The sequence below is a fragment of the Pagrus pagrus genome (assembly GCF_965226575.1).
Source record: "Pagrus pagrus genome assembly, chromosome: 17".
Lineage (NCBI taxonomy): Eukaryota > Metazoa > Chordata > Actinopteri > Spariformes > Sparidae > Pagrus > Pagrus pagrus.
In genome coordinates, this window is record NC_140201.1 from 5,267,328 (window position 1) to 5,289,764 (window position 22,437).

General features: G+C 44.1%; 1 protein-coding gene across 9 annotated transcripts in view; it reads right to left on the reverse strand.

Annotated features, from left to right (window-relative positions):
• Window positions 1–22,437, reverse strand: part of LOC311272731 (microtubule-actin cross-linking factor 1-like) — a 225,858-nt gene that overhangs the window by 26,170 nt on the left and 177,251 nt on the right. For 8 of the 9 annotated variants that reach the window (XM_084379319.1, XM_084379316.1, XM_084379318.1 and 5 more), the window contains 6 exons: window positions 5,578–5,739; window positions 5,317–5,487; window positions 3,324–3,490; window positions 2,257–2,416; window positions 1,226–1,552; window positions 698–782 (listed from right to left, as the gene is read on the reverse strand). In XM_084379319.1, coding sequence (XP_084235445.1) covers window positions 698–782; window positions 1,226–1,552; window positions 2,257–2,416; window positions 3,324–3,490; window positions 5,317–5,487; window positions 5,578–5,739 — 1,072 coding nt within the window. The remainder of the gene's footprint in view (window positions 1–697; window positions 783–1,225; window positions 1,553–2,256; window positions 2,417–3,323; window positions 3,491–5,316; window positions 5,488–5,577; window positions 5,740–22,437) is intronic. The other variant, XM_084379322.1, reaches the window with a different exon arrangement.

The window sequence follows — 22,437 nt, forward strand, 5'->3', positions numbered from 1 at the left end:
GACCATCTAAAATATGAGAGTGCAAACATGCAGTGTATTCATGGGGTAGACCATCAATTAACTGGCTAATAGTGCCTGCAGTCAGCATGGCTAATATCATGAGAACAGAGACACAAACCAGATGTTACGGCTTGGTTCACCGCTGATGTAAAAATGTGTGGTTTGGACGTGAATCTACAAGAAAACAGTGTTTTCGTTTCTTTGCAGTGTGATTCTCTCACTAAGCTTCACCACATAAGCATTATAATATACACAAATATAAATTGCTTTATCGATTTTAGCTGTTAAAGGTGCACTGTGTAGTTCTGGGAGAGACATTTTAATCAGAAGAGAAAGATCTGCATTGACAGTATTTTTATGCCTAAACAAACTAAATAAACAAACTCTCTTTATTTTCATGAGTGAATAAACTGAATAAACAAACTGACCTTGAAGGACAACACAATTTCATATCGTTTACTTTGTTTATATTTGGCGGACCCTGCCACCTTTCTAGCTTCAAACAGTGTTCTAGGGAGCTTATTTTCCTCTGAGAACAGCTTGTTTATTCAGTTATGGAAAAAATAAATATTTAGTTTTAGTATTTTGAGTTTACCTAGATCCCCTTTAATCATCAAACTTCCAGCACGAACTGAAAGACGACCGAGGACAACACTGACAATACATTTAACATCTTTGTCGGTGGTCTGGTTATTACCTGTGGTCTGTTTGAGTAAGGCTTGCCCGTTCTTGATGGCTTGGTCCACCGTCTTTTTCCTGCTCACAATCTCTTCATTTAGAGACTGAGAAGAGAAAGAGAGTGAAAGTTAACCTCGAGTAGACAAAAGTTGTTTTCTTTGTCTCCAAAACCAAAAAAAGTACCGTTTGAAAAATTAATAAAAAGTAATAAAACTACAGATGTATTTGTTCATCATTTCTGCTCTATTTTACTTGCGATACAAAAGCTATTATAACAGCAGTTGAAGGAAATTCTGTGAATTTACTCATGGTCCCTTGTGTTTCAAGATACTATACTGTATATAATTTCATACATGGATATTTTAGCGATACACATGGATATCTATAAACTTATATTAAAGAGCATTTACTTGATTCAAAATATTACAGTATATTATCACAATTCTACATGTATAGTGTAGCTCTTTCCCTAAATTACTAACTACTGTTGTCATGTTTTGGAAGGAGTAACTCAGTGAGCTCATTCAGTGTGTTCATGAAGTCATACCAGAGTGTGCTTGTGCAGCTCGGCTAGCAGCTGAGGCTGGTAGCTCTGGATGGAGACCTGAGCCAGCCTCTGAGCCACCTCTGCCAGCCAGTTCAGCACCTCTACCTCATCCTCCCCAAACAGCTGAGCGTTAGCCAGCGCCTGCTCCAGCATGCCCGCCCGCCTCGTGCACCAATCGGTGAGTTCCGAGTGACCTGACCTCACCGCCCCCACCCGCTCGCTTAACCAATCACGATCTGCCGTGCAGCTGAGTGGGGTCAGCGATTGGCTGAGGGACTCGAGGTGGTCGACCTCGGCTTCACGTGAGGACACGTCCTCTTGGAGTGCCTGGGAGATGTGTGTGTGAGTGTGTTTGTGTGTGTGTGTGTGAGTAAGGTGGAGGTAAGTGAGAAAAGAACAGCAAAACAACAAAAACATAAAAAATGAAAATATGTGCATGCAAATGACAAATCATAGATCAACAAGAAATCATAAACATCAATGAATGAATGAATGAAAGAACTTAAAAAACAGCTAAGATGAAAACTGAAGTCAACTGAACATGAGTAAAGAAATGGGCTTGTAACAGGGTATGTTTGTGTTGTAAATGATGCTTTGTGGATCTTTTTCCTTGTGCTTCCTCTAACAGCTTCTTTCCACTGAGTTACACTGAGATTAAGTGTACACGTTTTATTGGGACTGCTGACTATGTGTATGTGTGTCTGCTACCATAAATTATTTTCTACCTTACTTGTCAGTTTAAACAAGGACTGCAAAACTGGAACACCAACAATATTCATAGGTAAGAAAGTCAGCAAGTATTTTCTTGTCTGCACATCTGTAAATCTATTGAGTGAACAACGTTTCATGTTGAGCCTTTACGTTGCCAAGCATGACTTCAACCTACCTTTTCCTAATTGGTTGAGGGGTAGCGGACATTTTGTTATTTGTATGATACTATCTGAAGCAGAAATAGGGCAGGGCAGTAAAAATCGACCTTTGTGATCTTTCCATGAGGGAAGAATCTCGGTAACAATGGGGGCAAGCAGTACCTTGTGCTTGACGATCTGCTGGGTGATCTTGGCTGTCTGGGTTCCCATTGGCTCGGCAGAGCTCAGGCGTCTCTCGGTGGCACTCAGCCATTCTCCCAGAGGCTCCAGGGCTTCATGGAACTCAAGAGCCAAAACCTGCAGCTCCTCCAACTGCCTCTGCCTGAGGGGTGAGAGGAGGGCGGGGTGTGACAAGATACCAAGAGATGAGGAGGAGGAAGAGGAAGAGGAGGAGGAGGGGGAGAGATTTTATTGGTATTTTATTGCTTTCTTAGATTTTATTTTTTGCTTAACTTGGACCTGATTTTGCATCATACAGCTGTCAACATTTTTATAAACACAGCTTAATAAATGTTCGTTTTTTTCTATGTATTATTACATTTTAAAGTCTGTCTTTGTGTGTACATAGATTTACAGTATTAAATGTAATATATTCCATGACATGACAGATGTTTTTATATCATGCCTTGCAGCATACAGCCATAAATGTGTTGTTAACAATATGAAACTACTTTACATGAACAGTCTGCGATATGAAACCTCTTCACTGAGTCCCCACTTTCTCCCCAAAGAATCATTACTTTCCCAAGTGAACAGAAGAGCTGCTGAAAATTACTTGTAGACCACAGAAACCAACAGTAATGATACTATCTTTTCTTTAAGTACAGTGGTGCTCAACAGAGCTACACAGAGATGAAACGCAAAAACAGGAAATAACCACAAGATAATATGTTGTTGAGGAACACCACCAATTACTTCCCAAACCACATTTTTACAGCTAGACAAATGTGTAAATCTCTTTTGCTTTCTGAGATATGATCTCAGGGTCTCATTTACATAGGATAAAATGGACAGAACTGATCATTTTGAAGTGTCAACAATCATCGAATGATTGTCAGGAATCTGAGTGCCAGAACGACCATAACAGAGTAATATGACACCTTAGTATTTATTGCTCCAAGGAAATTCCCTTTTCCTTTTCTCACTCCATGGGGAATTCTGAGACCATCAGTAGGGTTGGCAAACCAGAGCTTATCCTCCCCACTCCGAAGCCTGGAGATGAGACTTACCTGCCACCAGCTTTGTCGAGCAGGTCTGTCCATCTCTCTGCCAGACTCTGGAGCTGGGTCTGTATCTTCTCTCGGTCCTGAGTGTCTGCTGTGGCTGCGATTCTTGCTCCCTCAGCACGGATCATCTCCACCGTTGGCCGGCGGTCATCTAACAACCTCTGGAGCAGCTGGAGGAAAAAAGAAACGCACAAAAGGCAGGGGTCAGCAATTAGGGTTAACAAATGCATGCCTATATGTCCTCAATGTTTGTTAATGTATTTTAGTTCATTTCAGAAATCCTAGTATTGTGATTTTAGATGTTATGAGGTCATAGTAAGGATTTAGGTGAGCCTTTTCTTTGTTTTCATTGTAATCCACTGATATGTGAAAAATGTAAATATTTTGATATTTTGTTGGCAATAAAGTTTTTTTTTTTTTTTTTAAATTGTATCTACAATGAGGGAGTACATATAAGGAACATCGCTCAGTTTAACACAATAACATCTGACAGCAGCACAAACTGCAGCCTAAAAAATGACCAATAAGTTAAATTAAGCTGAACATTACAACCTTCATGAAGGATGGATTTATCGGGCTGATGTCATATGCAGCAATTGTTTAGCTAGGCTCCTATAATAATAACTGACTGAGCAGCCAGCAGCCAAATGCTGGTACAATATAAAAGTGGCTTTCAGATTTTCAGACACAAAATGTGATGATGAGTGTACACTGCCTAATTAAATTTACTATTTAATTTAACAATTTTCTGTTCTGCAATAAATCCATATCTAAAAGCTAATCCCTCCATGTTTGCAAATGAAGGGGTGTTTACACTTCGTGTGACTATTGCAAAAATGTGCTGCAACAAAATTTGGTACCGACGTGTTTTAGGCATGAAACAAGTACATTTCGTGGGAGAAAAGTATCCTTTTCCGACAACAGAAGATGAAACGTTTTCCACTAGGAGAGCCTCATATAAAGCTCATCTGTAATCAGCTCTTTAAAAATAAATGCATCATCAAAGGACTCTGGTTAGCAGATATCTTTATACAAATGTTTTGAATTATAAATCATTTAATAAGTTTAGGTGCTACGTTTTAAAGGTAGATACAGAGCAAACAGTTATTCATTAACTAAAGATCCAACTGTTTTAAGATCAACAAACAACATACATGGATGCACTTCCTGCTCAGATAGCAGCCTCTCTGTCTGCTTTGAGCCAACAGTGCGGTTCAGCCTCTGGAATGCACTTCTCTACACTTTACTCTCTCTTTCTGAGCCAAACGGTGACACGACTCTCCGTCACGGATGTAAACACGTGTGATTGATTGCTGGCTGAGCCTGCAGCACTCTCATGTGCACAAACACAGGAAGAATATGTTGGATAAACAGGGAAAAGCTTGTGTGAGTGTGTCTCCGAAAACAATGCAAATCCACCATGCATGTGTGTGCGCCTGTTTGTATGCCAGTCTGACTGGCAGACGGTCAACTGGGGCTGTTTGGATGCCAGGCAGACGGATCATTGACTGTGTGGACTGTATGTGTGTTTGTGTGTGTGCCTGTCATTCAAATATCTATTGTTTGTGGTTGAAGGACACTGAGGACATCTGAATATCAACAATGTTTCAATTCAACCCCTGTGATAAACAAAATATTTGTTTTTCCAAAAATGTTTAAATAAATATTCTAGAAAAAATTGAAAGTGAAAATTCAAATCCACTTCAATTTACAGACAGACTCTGGCAGGATACTTCAAAGAAAGGAGAGGAGGATGTGGGTGGCAGGAGATAAGAGCTCAGACAACTGTGCTTGATGATCACCTCTTCAAATCCCCAAAATGGAAAATATGAGCACTCTGACACTCTGAATAAAAAACAGCTCTTGTTGTAAATGTACCCTTGATGACCTAAAGAAAGATACCTCTGCTGCTTTAAGCCTTACATCTCTAAAGTCTGTTTTCTGAAAAAATATAAAGATTTCTCATCACTCGTGTCCCCCTTCATCCTTCTCACACCTTTTGTTCTTGGATCTGGGCCTTGACCACGCGGTACTCTGCAGATGGAGGCTTCTGATTGGCCACCAGCTCCTCTGTGTCGCTCAGCCAGCTTAGCAGAGGTTCCAGAGCATCCTGGAATTTCCCACAATGCAACAGGGCTTCCTGCAGCTGGGCGATCCGCTCTGCCACCTGAGGACGGGAGAGATGTTTTGTTATCAGTTGGGAAGCCAAGTCGATACAATAAACTGTATCTCCTGGTTGGCACGTGTCGAGTCGTACCCGCTTGTTTAGTGAGTTCCATCGGAGGTTGGTTGTCTCCAGGTCGTGCTCCAGTGCCTGGGTGTCTGTGTGTTTGGCGGCGCTCTGGATCAGACCCTGACCCACTGCGTTGACATGCTGCAGCTTCGGTTGAATGCTGTCCACCTGCTCTCTCTCCACAGCCTGGATAAAGAAGCAAGAAAGGGGTTATCATTTATTGATGTATTCATAAATTAATGAATGAAAGAATGACTCAAACTTGAAAGCAGAAGTCGAGAGTCAGAAATACAGAGCATTCAATCTGCGTCACAACATGTGGAAAAACTTTGCTACATTATGTATATTTAGAAGAGACTGGATACGAGGAGTGAAAGACATACAGAGGGAAGTGCAGAGATAAGAGAGGAGTGGAAGACAGGAAGGGAACAGGAGAAATTAGGGTGGAGGGAGGAGGAAAAAAGAGGAGGGGGAGAGGGGGATTACAGGGATTAGAGGGTTAGACGAGTAAGGGGCTGCCTGGAAAAGGCTGAGTCGACAACACACACACGTTGTAGAGTACACTAACACACTTGCATGGGTGCGCACAACCTTCACTTAATCACACACAAGCATACACACACATTTATGGCAAATGCACGCCCAACTTCGCCTGTCTGGCCACATTACTCACACACACACGCCACAGTGGAGGGCTGGAGCCATCTTGTGATGACAATAGAGGCAGCCACCCGACACTAAAGACAACCAGACTTGACTTCCCGGGACGAAAAAGACTGCATAACAGCCAGTACGGTTCCTCTGTCATAGTAAATCTGAGCCACTACTGTATCCACATTCAAACAGCAGCGGCTTTCAAACTTGGGTCCACGGTCCAACTGGGGTCCTTTAGTGGAGATTTTGGAGGTCCCGCGCAATTTAACTAACACGATTTAATTGTGTTTCCACTCAAAAGAGAATTTACAGATGCAGAAACAATCCACAAACATTTTTACAATCAATAAATCATTGAAGTCAGATATGATGCAAAAATGCTGCACATTCACTGGTCATAGCTTCACAAATGCTGAAACTGTTTTCTATTTTGAACAAATAAGCCCTTAAACAACAAAACGCAACACTAGACTGGATTCAAAGGCCCCACCATGCCCCTCACAAAACTGTATGACTTCTCACTGACTTCTCAAAATTTAAATTTTTCATCTCATAGTTTTGAGCACATCCTTGACCTATAAAACTTTGTTCCTGTCTGATTGTTTAATGCTGATTTCTTAAGGGGTAAACAGTCTGGTTCTACCGACTGCTAGTCTTACAGTGGAAGAAAAACGACCCAAAACCAACAGCTCATGCAATAAATGTGAGGGAAATAAATTACAATCTGCTAAATTCCTGTAAGTCAACCCGCTATATCCAACAATTTGCCAAATCCACAAAACAACTTTCACAATTTTACAGTATTTCAACAATTCCCTGACCAGAGGGACCACTTTAAACTAACACCACTGAAATTGGTTTCATTTCAAATGGGGGTCCGAGGAAGTAATGTTGGGGGGGGGGGGGGGGGGTCACTGTTGTGAAAACATTTTAGGAGTCCTGACATTCAGAATAGGCCCACAGAGGGAGAATTAAGCCTGGTGGTTTATAAAGCTGTGGCAGCCAAACCCCAATGGCCACACAAAGAGACAGAACACACACACACACACTACAGATTTTGGTAAATCCATGCCTGGGGGAAAATCGCTGGTGCGACAATACTGAAGGGGGTGCAGGGAAAATGTAGGTTTGGGTTTCAGTGAAATACCACTATGGCCTGGAAGAGGCTACAACAGTCGTGGGTGTCCAACAGTCAAATAATAACAAACCACTGCACACCACAATACCGAATACAACTGAAATGAAAACATCTGAACACGTAATGGTTGTTCCCTCATTTTCACTATGAAATCTGAGATGTTTTTGTGACACAAACTTCTTTCAACAGCCAGCGAACAGACGAGCAGTGGAGCTGAAAGGGGGACTGGACTCAAGTGTCCGCATATTTCAGCATGTTAAACTTCAACCTTCACCACAAAAATAAGCAAAGCAGCAGCATGATTAAAATATGCAAAACTAAAAGGGTGAAAACCTCTGAATATCAATACTTCTTTGAGTTTAAGGACAGAATGTAAAACTCCAGAGCTTTACTGTGACGACTCTTTGACACTTTCAAATAAAAAGGCAAATAAAGCCAAACAACAAATCAAATCCAAATGAAAGGTTTTTAATTTGTGCCTTTCATTCATCACTTCTCACATCTTCAATTGCATTTAAAAGCTTTCAAAGCCTTCGATTTGAATTTATGACGTGTCGGGGATGTTTACAGACCTGCAGACAAAATACTAAGCTGTTCTGGTGTATCGGCTGGAAGCAGTTGAGCTGGAACGTGTTTCTGAGTCTCTGCAGTGGGTCATAATCAAGGGTTTACAGGTTTCTGCTCATCTGGTTTAAATATGGCATCAAACTACAGGTTCCACATGCCAAGGCTGTGTGTGTGTGCGTGTGCGCACAACTATGAATCTATGTGGATAATTATGTGTGTGAAAAGAAATGATAAAGTGCTCTACAGGTATGAATCTGTGAGCATATTAAATATGAATGAGCAGTGTGTGTTTGTGTGAGTGTGTTCCGGTCCACTCTGGACACAGCTGTGTTGTGGTGATGGGCGTCATAGCTGCTTGGAACAGGAAGTCTGTCGGCCAGAACAACAATGACTGCAGCCATGACCCGCTCCACCCTATGCCTTATCCTGGTTTGTGTGTGCGTGTGTGTTAGTTTGTGTGTGTCAGGGATAGAGGGGAACAGAAAAGGAAAAAACAGGGAAAGTACACCCATTCACCATCTAAACATACACTGGGGGGGTGTATATAAAAGTGTTACATGTTTTGTGTCCACTCGCCCTCCTCTTCTTCTCTCACTCTCTTTGTGTTCGCTCTCTTTCTGCTCTTTCTCTCCCCTCATCAGCTCAGAGTGTTTGACTCCTCTAAACCAGAGCTCTGGAAAATGGCCCACATACTTGTCATTCTTCCCCACCTCAGCCAGCACGCAGCAACACACACACACACAGCCGACTGAGCTATCACCACCATACTTGTCATCCTTCCTCCACCTCCGCCTCCTCTTCCTCCTGATCACTCATCTCTCTACCTCGTGTCTTCCCTTTATAACTCCCCCCTACCGCAGCTTCGTCCTACTCCGTCTCTCCATCTGGCTTTCTCACTTCAGCAGTTCAGTGCGGACAGGCGACAAAAACACTGGGATGAAAGTAGATCTGACTGAAGCCGGGGAACAGCTAAATACTGTTTGCAGTGATATGTCTTGTCAAATAGACATCAGTTTGAAAGGCTGTTAAAATTCTTGGGAAGATGAAAGAATTCACAGATAATTTCCATGTTTATCAAACAACCGCAGGGATTTTCAGGGGTACAGATTTTTGTCTACTTTGCATCTGAATCAGTGGATAAAAACTTGGCAGTAAGTTGAATTCTGGTAAATCTCAGTTTTTAGTCTGACAAGTCTGACACCTTGATAATTTAATAAAAACATCTGCAGAACGGCATTAAAAAGATAGACAACTTGAGAATGTAGCCAGGAGATAAAAATGTCTGCTTAGGGCAGAGATGCATGGAGGAGGAAAAATATACAAGAGATCACACCCTTTGGACAAGAGGGTGACATGTAACATTAAAGTAAAGCTGCAAGGATGAGTTGATTAGTTATCAGCAGAAAGCTAACCAGCAACTACTCCTTCGATTGACAAGATAATTGTACTCATGATCTCAACCCTTCGTCCAAAACAAAAAATATTCATCCCGAAATATATTCAGAGCATCATCTTTAAGTATTACTTATTAGGAGTGTTCCTCTTTAAAACTAATCTACATCAGGACTGTGTGGGTGTGGTTTGACCAGATGTCCTTTAAATGTTGCTAAATTCTGATTGGTGCTCGGAAGTATGTGGAATCACCTTTTTTCTAACTTTGGCAGATCACTTCATTTAGGAAACCATCACAAACTGTTTCCTTATTGGTAGCAATCGGCTCAAATACTGTGAAGGAGTGTGAAAGCACATGACTGTGATGCCATTGTGTAACATGCAGATAGGGTAACACTAAGGTCATCAAACCTCAAGACTAAAAGTTGTGAAAATCTGGTATCTGCCTATGTGAGGGATGTACATAAACATATGCATGGATGCTCTTCACTTAGCTGTCATCTGTCAACCTGATAACGCCGAGGAGAGGATTAGCTGTGTTGATGGTGCATATCTAAAATATCATTCAAGGACAACCAATTTCTTAATGTGGACAAATGAAGAACATGTAGCTTGAGATTTACTAATGACAGCACATAGAAACCTGACAGCTTAACTTCCACTGTTGCTACTACAAATATGCCAGCTACACAGAGGTTTCCAACTTGTTATCAAGGCTTCAAAGATGTTCTCTGAACTCTCCTTTCATCTTCCTCTCCCTTCATGACTGATTTCCATAACTACGTGATCTGATGGCTTCACAAAAAGAGCTTGTGAAGCATTGGAGAAACCTGTGTCTACAGTTGAACTGAAGAGACGGGGAAATGAAACTGATATGCGATTAAAAACAGACAGGAAATGTGATCCTCTATTTAACCTGAATGGGAGTTGGTGTATATAAGCGATAAATAGAAAACCAGAGGGAAAAAATGACCAGCCGGAGTATCCTGTACCATGGGTGAAGTATTTCTCCTGAAGGCAATATTAGAAGCCAGTAATAGCACTGCTATGGCTTGCTTTTCCTTTACCCTCACGGCTTTTACCTCTATTCCTGCCTCTGACCTCGTCTCTCACTCTCTTCCTGGCTTTCAACCCTCATCCTTCCTCACTGCCTCCTTTCTCTTTTAATGGAACGAGGAATGAAGGGAGGAAGGAAAGGGTAGAAATCTGTTTCCAAGCTAAACTCACAATTTGCCAGAAGAGCTTTGCTTTGAGCCCCAGATTGACCAATCTCCGACAAAGGGATGAAGGGGTTAATGGGTTAATAAATCCCATTTGAAACCAGTGACCTTATTTGAACATCAACAAACAGATACAAATCTCATGCAAATGTGGCCTGCATTCAAAGCATGCTGGCTCAAACTTCACCATCCTCCTTATCTTCCCCTTTATTGTTCCACACAAATTCATTTTCTTTTTTAGGGATGCAATTTTTTTTACACAAACATTTCTTTCATTCATGCTATCACTGCGCTGCTAATCAGCTCCCTGTGAGACGGACAAAGAGAGAGTAATATATGAATTCCTTATTCTGGGGGTTATGGAGGGTCCTTGGAAACGTGTTCATATCTAACAGGAGACCTGCTACTCTCCCATTTTTAAGAGCTTAGATGGGGAGTAGTGTCGAGGCAGGCACGCGGACAAAAATATGTAAAATCATTGAAAAAAGCTTGAAATATTTGATCTACTTTTGCATTTTAAGCAAATCTACGTTCAATTCCAGTGAGAGATCAATGAGTTCCTGCGTTTGCTTTCATGCTTTTCTGTGTTCCTGAACACGCCCCCCCTCTTTCTCGCTCCATCTTTCGCAGGTTTATCCCGGAGGCGGTTGTTCAGTACCAGAATTATCACATCAATCAAAGCGCAAATGTACGAGCCGCAGACCTGAAACCACCTGGCTCTTTCTGTGCCTGCTTGTCTCTCTTTCTGCTTCAACATCTGTCTTTCAATGCCTCATCTTTTTCAGACTCATTTATTCGTATTTCATCTTGTTTTGGAAACATTTCGGAACAAAAAATGTGTTTATGTGGAGATTTCAAAAAACCCACTGTTACAGCAGTTCTTTTTTAGTGCGTCAGAGTCGATTTAAAAACCCAAAGCAAGACATAAATCTGGCAAGAGAAGTCTTCTTACAGTAAAACATAGGTTATGGAACAAAAACCAGTTATGAAGTCAAAATCTGTCTGGACTGCATACAAATCCTGCTCTGTCCTCATTCATGTGGACATGCAGCTTTAACAACCTGTCTCTGCATGGCAAAAATAAGTCCTTCAATTTTTGTATGCAATATGTGTTGTGATTTTTATATTTGAGGACCCTTTAAAGCTTGTATCTGCAGACAGCAACAACAAACGCTTATGAGTTATGAATGAAACATGCAATTTCAGAACTGCCTGCCTCTAAATCTGTGTATAAGCTGCCATCGGTCAGTTTGTCTGTACTGTGCGTTCCCTCGCCCCAATTCATCAAACGGCATGCAAAGCTGGTCCATCTGTCTGTCTGTTTGTGGGGCACATGTACATACAATGTGCCTTAAAATTAGCTCCATATAATCCAAAGACCGCCTGCTTGTGCCTGCCTGCCAGCGTAGCCCTCTTATCTTTGTACCAAAGCCCCATGTAGCGCTAAAAGGTGCTCCTCCAACATACAATAGCTTCCTCCACCCAATCTCCCTGTCGCCTGTCATAACTCTTTTTGTGTCTGAGTCTTTGTCATAATAAATTCAGGACAGAAATAAAAGAAGAAAGCAGAAAGAGATGAGATGAAAGACAGAGAGCCAAAGGCAGGACCATCAACATGCAACAGAGTCCAGCCCACAGCTCCAGTGTTAGCCCTGGCACATTCTTATCTGATATCTGGGTTTATACTCCCCAGACAACTTCACACACTGTTTGTGTAGCCATGTTGGCAGATGCAGTTCCCCTCACAGAGAGCCACAGTATTTACCTCTCACCTCCTTATCTCAACAGCAAAACCATCCAAGCATGGAGGAGACGAGGGGGAGCAGAGGGAGGTTTAGGAGGCAGAGAATGAGAGTCAGTTGAGGAGAAGTGAGGAGCATGGCTGAATATGGGATTTCATAACACAACACAAGTGCATGTGTCAGCTTGCAGAAATGTGAACAAAAACTGGAGAGTTAAATTTCTTAAGAGTCATGCATTATTCACTAAAAAAAAAATAATGAAAGAATCTTCTGTGGAGGCACAGTGTTACTGATAAGTATATCAAGCTTCTGAATCACAACAGTGATTTTTAAATAATTTTCTTAGATAAAGTGTACATTAGTAAATGGTAGTCGTCTCCTTTGGGGACAAAACTTTTAATTGGAGCCAACTTCGGGCCTAGACATACTCTCAGTACAACCGAAGCAACTGTGTAGCCTTTGAGCTGTTAAAAAGAAATCTACAGTTCACTCTTCTGAGGGTTAAAAGACTTCAAAGTTTCTTCTGACCTGGGAAATACAAATGTAAAGCTACGAACCCAATTTCTCTGTTTTCCTTCAAAATGTTCCTCTTTCTGACTATCAAATGCTTTTTGCCCCTGAAGATCATCTGCACCACAGCATTCTGTATAGCTGTAATTCTGTGAGTTAGAGCCCAGGCTGAGTGGACTCGGCTTCTGATTACATTAAACTGAAGCCAGAGAGGCCGTGACTACAGAGAGAACAAACAGACTGATAATATTTAAAGATACAAAAATCAGTTACGCACACAAACAAAGACACACACACACATAGCCAGAAACACACATGTAGTTAAATATAGAATAAATGAGTTGTGATGGACCGGTCGGAGCAGGCAACTTGTGCCTGATGGAAACTATAATGTAATAAAAGAGGACCAGTAGTTCGCGTTGTCAGCATGGGATCAGGTGCATCAGTGGCCACCCAAATCACGCACTGCTTGTTTGTGATATGCACGGATGTGAAATAATCAAGTTTTCTCTGCCTGACCTCTACCAACAGGCTTGCAATTGGATTACTGTTAAAAATAGTAAAGACTTAGTTTGTGAAATGTACATCGAATTTCCAAATTCAAACACTGATTTTGCACACATCATATTCAAAAAAAGGAGCTTTCCTGCCACCTAGCATAATGATCCGTAGACAACAAAAACAGGGCTCAGATCAGGCAAATCTGAAGCCAGACATTGAGTCATGGCAGAGCTCCTCGAAAGCACGACAGCCTGTCAAACACGCTGTCACACTGAGATACTCTCTACATATACACACCTTTACATGCAGCCCACACAGTCAAACACAGAGGTAGATGGGAGAGGAGTGACACGACGCAAACAAAACAAGTTGAAGACTGAATGCAGATTAATGCAGAGAGACTAGACTGAGACACAGTCACACTGACAGTCCTCCGTGTCAGCTCCACGGCGAGTTAATCTTGCAGCATTTATAGAATATCAATTTCAGATCCGTGTCTCAACACAGCAGTAACACTGTGTACACTGCGACAGTGATTACATTCTCTGAAACCAAATCAACCCAAATTGTGAAACTCGTCCAGAAGCCTCGCTCCATTTACAAACACACAGCCTCATCAAACGCTGACCTTTCTCATAAATTATTTAAACAAGAAGGAAAACGTTGGCCTGCATCGCTTTATGTACATACACCCGGCTCCCATGACTTTGTATGGAAACACGGCATTCTCTACTCTATATACAGACTGCGTAAACACAACAACAGCGTGTCCTTCGGAGAATGCTGTGAACTCTGCTCTTGAGATCAGCATTATAAGTAGGCTGCAGGCACAGACAGCTCTTTTAGCTTCACACAAATAAACATGTGATCAATCTCAAATATGTGCATGCACTGTAGATTAGCTCTGACCCCCAACTCAAACACACACCATGTGCACACACACATACTGAGCAACCCCGAGGGTAGTTTCCCATAAGTAGCAAAACCCCCCACTGAGCATCATATTGCAATAGTTTTAAGCCCTACTACTCAAACACAACTAGCTAATTATGGCGTCTACATAACTTCACCCCCCCCCCACATACATTTTCCATGCTATGTCTACATCAGTCGTACTCAACGCTCAGCTACCTGACCCAATTCTTTTTCCATGCTATGCCTCTGTGTGTCCACATGTCCACATCGAATGTATTCATCGCTAAAAACAGATATTTGCTCAGCTTTTACTCCTCGTCCACCAATTCTTTCTAAGCAGTCAAATGAACCAGGGTCTCTGTGGTTTATTTCAATTAATTCTTTCTACTCTGCGATGTATTCATGCACACTGCATTCTAGTGTTATATCTGTTTAAATCGCTCTGGATTAGTGCTCCTGCTAAAGGCTAAATATATAAATATAAAAATGGGAAGTAAACCACCTCCCAGATGCAAGCTCTTTCTTTTATGTCTTTTCCCATGTTACTGTATGACTGCACGATTTCACGGTTCACCTAGATTTACTCAATTGTGTTACAGCGACTGCACAACGGAACCAACACAAAGTTCTGAATAAAGTCTTTTATGGAAATCAATTCTATTAATTATCAAAAACTGAAATGAGAGCATACCTCTGCCTCTGTGTCAGTGTTGGAACTTGGTAATATAGTCGTTGATTCATTCTCGGCATTAGTGCTCCATCCAGATTCTAAGCCGATGTCTGTGGGACAAGCTGTGGCCCCTGTCTGGGGCCCGTCTTCCTGGGGCCTAATGGCCAGTGCCTGGCCTGTCTCTGTCTGTGTGAATAGGCTCTGTAGCAGGCCAGGCTCAAGCTGGTCCCAGGCCTGGTCTGTGGACATGAGCGGAGGAAAGTCCAGAGCAGAGCCATCTGACTCCCAGTCACTGTCCCCTGTCATAGAGCCCAGGACAAACTCTACCCCATCCATCCCAGACTGGGTCCCTTCAGAGTATGAGTCCAAGTCCATCTCCTGAGTATCTTCACAGGCTGAGGAGACATCTGAGGGCCCAGGTTGGGGCCGTTCAGGTGCTGCCATGTAAACAAAGCTGTCAGGGGAAAGTAAGGCTCCCTCATCTTCCGTGTCTGGACAGCAAGGTTTGGGGACAGGACTTGGGGGAATGGAGTCCTCAAGAGGAGATGGGGGACAATCACTGGGGTACTGGGGAGGTGCAGACACAGCCAGGTAAACAAAACTATCTGATATCACAAAGGCCTCTGCATCTTTAGTATCCAACCCAGCACCACAAGAAACTGATTTAGATGGGGACTGAGGTAAAGAGGAAGTGGGTGTTGAGTCTGTATGTTGAGAAAGTACGAGAGGAACAGAGTCTGATTTTGGGGTACTAGCTGTCACTGCTGATGTAGTTTCCAGATCTAAATCTTGTCCAGGCATGTCCAGTCCTGAGACCACATCTGTAGTGACAACAAAAGTCTCTGAAGCAAAGCATGTCCCTTCTGTGTCGCAAGTTATTGCCACAGCAGGTTTGCTCATCTCTGAGGGGACTGGATCTTCTTGACAGGAAGTTTCAACGTCAACATCCTGTGTACATTCATTGTCGATTTCTTTTTCAACTGTGGGCAGAGGCTCGAGGGAGTGATCCATGAGAACTCCCTCGCTACTGTCCAAACTTGGCTCAGATTGGTCATACACATCCCACTCTGTTCCTAACTCCTCTTCCTCTTTCAATTCTCCCTCATCCTGCTCAATGTCCTCGTCCACCTCCTCGACGTAAGGGTTCAGAGGGCTTCGAGATGGAGAGGAGGCTCTCTCTTCACAGTCCTCGCTATCACGCTCTGATGATGCCCCACTATCCGGGTCTGTTTCAGTCTGCTCTGGCCTCCTCTGTTCACAGTCTGTCTGAGTAATATCACTAATAGCAGTTCTGTCGGGTTGCGACATGTGGACCCCACTGGAGTCCGACTCCAGTTGTTGACCAAGAGCAGAGTCTGTTGGGTAACTCATCTCCTCTTCTTCTACCTCTGCCTTTTCCTCATTATAGTCAACATCACATTCTTCATCAATGAAACCATGCTCCTTTTCACAGTCTTGTGCTCGCACCAAGTTGAAGTTTGTAATCTGTTTTATGTGCTCAGAGTGATTTAAATTAGAGTCTTTTGTGATATTCTCTAAACCTGGTGCAATGCTATCAGGCTCTACAGAGTTAACTTCATCTAGAGGAAGAGTCCCTTCATAATCTACCCAGGCAGTCGTTGTTTCTTCCTCTCTGTCCTCTTCCTCTTCCTCTAAACAAGGAAGTGTGTAAGGATCAAAAGGCTCAGGGTCTACACTCATCTCAACTCCCTCCTCTCCTTCATCCTCTTGACATTGCCTCTCGAGCTCTAGGAAGAGGTCATCTGACTCGGCCCCTGAGCTGGGGCAGGGGGAGACACTGGGAACCCCAGGGCCTCCAAACCCTGTAGGGGGAGTCAATACAGGCCAATGTCCAGAGGAGCCTGTTAAACTCCATCCCTCTGATTCCAGTGTTTCCCTATCCCAAGACTGGTCAATTATCTCCCGATTCTCTAATTTAAGAACTGCCTCCCACTCTCTCTCCTCTCTCTGAGCTCTCTCCTCCTCTGCTTTATCCTTTTCTTTTTTCCATGCCTCCTCCTCCTCCTCCATTTTCCTGCACTCTTCCTGCTCCTGGTCTTCGAGCTCCTGAAGTATCCTGCGTTCGTCCTCCTCAAATTTGAGCTCGGAGGCTGTGCGTTCTCTGAGCTCACTGCCCTGAGCACACCAACCAAGCAGCCCCTCGTCACCGCCCTCCTGACTGATACAGGGGGAGAGAGGCAGACCTCCATACACTAACCCTTCCTCCTCCTGCAGGAATGGAGATGGGGGGTCTAGTAAATAAAGTGACTCTTCATCTGTGTTGCTGTCCTCACCCAGTAAGGGAGGCAAAGGGGGGAGGACAGGGAAGTTGTGTCTCAGGCCGACCTGGGTTCTTTTCCCTGTCGTTATACTGCGGGGCCAGGTGCGGGCCTTGGTAGGAGGGCAGAATACTGGTTTTGGTGGGATGAGAGGAGCATTGTCCCCCTGGTCCTGGTCCAAAAGAGGAGAGTCCCTCTCTGAATCTGACGTCTTCACTGACTCAACAGGCTCCTCTGGGATCTGTCTAATTCCAGCTTTAGAAGAGCTAGGAGTCCGTCTGTGCCCCTCCCTTTTTATCTCTACCTGTCTGGATGTAGTGGGGCTCTGCTGTGGTGTATTTCCAGAAACCTGGGGTGCCTGTGTCTGGCCATATGCAGGTAACTGTTCTTTGGAAGGCGAAGGCACCACATGAGTCTGTCTGTGTTGCTTCTGCAGCACAGGATGAGCCTGCTTTAGCCTGCTGAGAGGATGCTGCAGGAGAGGAGGCACAGGGCTAACTGTGGGCGTCAAAGAAGGCGAGCAGGAGACAGGAGGAGTGTGGGGAGCAGATGATAGCGGGGAGGGTGTGTATGGAGGTATGGAAGGCGTTGATGAGGTAGGGGTGGATGGAGGGAGGTGAGTAGGAATGGGCTGTAGAGGAGACATGGGAATCCCTGCCCCAGATAGACGCTTTTCAGCTCCTTCAGTGGATGAGAACTCAAGTCTCTCAGCAAACTCTGGATAACTTGGCGGCATAAAAGCTTTCCAAGAGCGGCGGTTTTGATTGTCTCTTTTATCACCACCTTGATGCCGCCTCTTGGCCACTGCAGCAACCCCACCAGAGCCAGAGGAGGACGGGGCAATAGGCAGACCTGAACCTATGATGCCAACTGGTGGTGACATTATCTGAAGATCACCAGTTAGCTTTAAGGCATCAAAGATCACTCTTTCATCGAGTTTCTTCACTCCACCAGGATTATCTGTATTCCTGGAGACAAAAACACCACCTAACTCAGCTCCAATGGTGCCATTGCTGGATAGAGTACTCCCCTCTCCTCTCACCTCCCCACCAGAGCCTAGAGTGCTCCTGGAAGGTTGACACAGTTTGGTCCCTTGATCAATCTGTTCATTGATGCGCATAGTATCATATATAGATCGCTGGGGGACGTAGCAATCCTCTATGTATGCCTCATCCTCATCACCTTTTCCAAGGCAGCGAGGGTTCTGCCTCAGGCAGTCCGGACGGCTCAGTGGCTTTCCCATTCTGTCCTTTTCACTTCTGCTGGGCTGCCACAGAAACCCTATTATTTAAGGTGCAGGTGTGGCAAATTACATAAAAAACAGGACACAAAAAAGGAATCTTTATGGAAAATGAATTCCTTTACCTTCAGTTGTCCAACAATCCACAAAATCAAACAGTCCATTTGGCTGCATTGAACAAATCCTTCAGGTTTCACATTCTAAAAATATTCCAAATGTTATCATCCACAGTCTCATTCCACTGGTGCATGTGGCGTTCTTGACTATGTCACTTCAACAGTGGTGCATTTCCTTGGTCTTTCTGAGATGCTGTGTGGCATCGGCGGGGGAGTGAGAGAGACAGCCCTCCCCCTCGGCACCATATTAATCACCAGCCCTGTTTATTTAAAAGACTGTTAGGAATGAGGGAGAGGTGGAAGGATGGACAGAGGGACGAAGGGAAAGAAACAGTCATCATCTCCCTCGCTGAGCAGTACAAAGTCCAAGTTTAGGTGAGGACCGCGCAGATAACACCCCTTTGTTTTGCTGTCAGAAACACAGAGTATGGCTCTCTCCTCCATATTCATGTACAGCAACTCATTTCTTGACCCCTTTTTGGTCTCACTAAGCTCCTGCCTCCTTCTTCTCCAGTCTCCTCTCCTCTCTGTGGCACAACAGGAAAAGGCAGAGAGTGCTTGGACAACTTCAGCAGTCTCAGTGAGAGGCAGGCAGGCAGGCAAGTGTAAAAGTCTCCTTTTAAGGTGAGAAAACCCACTCTGTTATATAAAAGAAAGGCTGCGTGGGGTGCAATGAATAGGAAAGTACGATACTCCAAGGATTTGTTTCACTTTTATCTCCCTTTGTTAAAAAATGTACCTTGCAGGAAAAATTAAAGAGAATATGAAATCCAGTAAATGAGAGACACAAAAATAAACAAAATGTCTATCCTTTAGAGCTTTTTGAGGCAAGAAAATCCAACTCGAGAAAAATATGAAAACAGAAATCCCTTTACCAAGTCACTGCCACTTTGTGGTCCGGTGAGTGTTCAAGCAGTCCACAGCTTTTCTTTTTCTATCCTCTGCTTCCATCACAAAGAATCAGGGCTTTGCGCCTGGAGGATGAACCCTAATTTTGTCTAAGACATCTCATCACCGCCATAACAGTCCCCATTAGTGAAAGAAAATCCACCACATCATCCACATGATTTGAAGAAAAAGCTGAATCCGGAACAAAGAGAAAAGCAGCCTGCTTTTGCGTGAAGAAATCCCTGTCAATGCTTCAGTTCTTTTCTTTTATCTTGCTCTCTCTCTCTCATCCTCAGATCATCCACAGCTCCAGGGGAGAGGTGATACAGTAGATCGAAAGCAGGCAGGATCTTGGAGGGGCTGAGGCTGGAGTGAAAGAGGGCATCTGGGGGTAGATAGAAAAGGGGGGGCTGGGGGCTGGATCCTGGACCAGCCAGGCAAGCAGGCAGGCGAGCAGGGCAGAGCAGTGAGTCGTGGGACTGTATCCAGAGGGCAAAGACCCAGACAGCCCTCCCAGCTCCAGTCCAAGCTTTGCTTTGCAGGCAGCGTCTTCCCCCTTCTTTACCAGCAGACAATCCCAGGACACGCTCCCTTCCCTTTCGCTCTTTTCTTTGCCGTCTTCTCTCTCCTCCTCCTGACTCCGTACAGAGAATGAAACAAAGTGCCACGCAATCCCAGTTCCTCTTCTCTTTTTCCTTTCTTTCTTTCTCTCTTTGTGGAGCTCCCAAGCCTTGCTCTCTTTCTTTCTTTCACTCCCAGTCTGTGTTCTCAGGCCTCCACACAGCTGAAATGGTTTGCAGCTGCTAAAAAAATCTCCCTCTTTTCCTCTCACTCTCGCTCTATAGCTGCTCCCCCCTCGTCTCCTCTCTCTCTCACTCACTCACTCACATGTCCCTCTTTCTCCCTCGCTCTCTCTCTTGCGCTCGCTCTCACCCTACCTCCCTCCCTGCTCTCTTGCTGTTTGTGTTTGAATTCAGCTCCGTTTGTTCTGTTTCCTGCATTGGTATTAAAACACAGGAAGTGCTCCAATCATGCTGGTTTCCTCTCTCTTGAAAAAAAAAGAGAAAAAACACACGAGACGTGGAGAGAGGGTGAGTGAGAGAGAGAGAGAGAGAGACAGAGGCGTAGGGGCGTAAAGTAGCGATAGAGGGAGGCAGGGTAGTACGAGGGGGCGTGGAGCCAGAGAGAAAGAGAGTTGTGCAGAGGAGGATTTTGCTCGTTACCAAAAAATATCATATGAATGCTGGGATGCAGCCGATTATCTCACGCTGAGCAGCAAGCGACATTCTGCTATTAAAACGGTTTCCAAATAAATAAAGGAGGAAAAATAAAAAAGAGGAATGAATTCAAATGCTGTAATATAATGTGACATAACGCAGATGATGGTTTCCTCCAGGCAAGCATACAGGATATAATACAGTATCTCAATTACTCTCCCTGACGCTGTTGCCAGATTTGGTGTGGTGAGAGAACGGGAGAAGTGGGCTAGTGATGTGAGATGGCTACATTCATGGCTGCATTCATCACAGCTTTGTAATCCACTCTTAATTCTCCAGGGGCAAACCGCCTCCCCCCTTTGGAGTACAAAAACACTGTCCTCAGAGCGAAATGATACAGAGTCAAAGAAAAAGAAAGAAAGCAGAAAGGAGGGAGAGATAGAGGTAGGGAGAGAGGGGGCGGGACTGTTAGCCGACGGCAGAGAAAGCTTATCAGTAATGAGCTCTCTTTTTTCCCAAAGCAATTGTCCAGCCTTTAGGCAGACAAGGAAGTGAGTCCAGTCCGTTCTTGTTCACTCCATTATTTCCTCCTTTGTCAGAGTTTTCACAGGTTTCCAGTTGCTGAAGCAGAGTTGGTGGTAGCAGAAGAGCTGCCGGTGTAGAAAATAAATATGGAAAAGATATAGACACACACAAAAGTCTGTGATATTCACAGGCTCCACTTGTGCATTCCCGTCTGCGCCTTCACTGAAACCCAATCCCGCTGGGGAGTGTGTGTCTGAGTGTGTGTGTCAGAGACCGAGGGGCCAAGAGGAAAAGGGGCTGTGCATAAAAAACAGAAGAGGAGGGGGGTGCTGTCTGTTTCTTCAGGATGCCACACAAAACCTCTGAACAGTCAACCAGTTAGTCAGAAGGGGGATACCAGCAAACATGGCAACCTGCAGCCCTGCAGGGGAGAGGCAGGGAACTTTAAACCACTTTGTTTTTCTCATGTTAGACAAAGTTACAGGCTGCTCTGAGCCAGTTGTGGTGCTCCTCCACCGCCTCCTCTGTCTTCTTCTTCTTTTTCAGCAAGTCTGTTTGTTTAAAGCAGTCTGGCAGAGCCGGGCTGATCCGAACCAAAGCACGCCTGCTTTCTGTCCTCTCCTTTTTTGCTCACTTCTCTGCCCAAAGATACATTTTCAGTTTTCACAAGAGGAGCTCCCTCTTTCTCAACTGTTGCACAGAGCAGCACCGTGGCCTGCATGTCAAATATGCTAAATACTCCACTCTTTCTTTTTAACCGCCCGCCCTCCCTCCCCCCTCACACCACCCACCCCCCTCCCTTGTCAGTTGCGCTGCAGCTGTCATTGCCGCGTCCAAGGCAAACGTCTTCATAGAAACAAAAGGGGTTTGTCGCTGGTTTGTTGCACACACCCACACACACATGCAGAGCTCACAAACTCTCGCGTGACCCACGGCTAACCGACAATCCCCTCTACACAGACCACAACAAGATTTAAACCCAAGCATTCACAGATGTGGGCCAGCTACCAGGAGAGGTGGAAGGACAGGCAGTGGGGAAAAGAAACTAAATATATTAGAGAGTAAAGGGAGCATAAAGGACAAAGAGAGACTGATAAACTGATTAAGCTCATTTAATTTGCTCATTCATCACGCCCTTTACCCAACCCCTTCCTCCTCTGACTCATTGACTATTGACACAGGCAGAGTCTATGCCTGCGTGACCCCCCATGATCTGTTTAAGATTTAACTTGATTCCCCTGCGGATCTACCCCCTCCTCTCCTTTAATTTCCATTCATTCCTAAGTCGTTACGGCTGGTTTAAGAGTCAC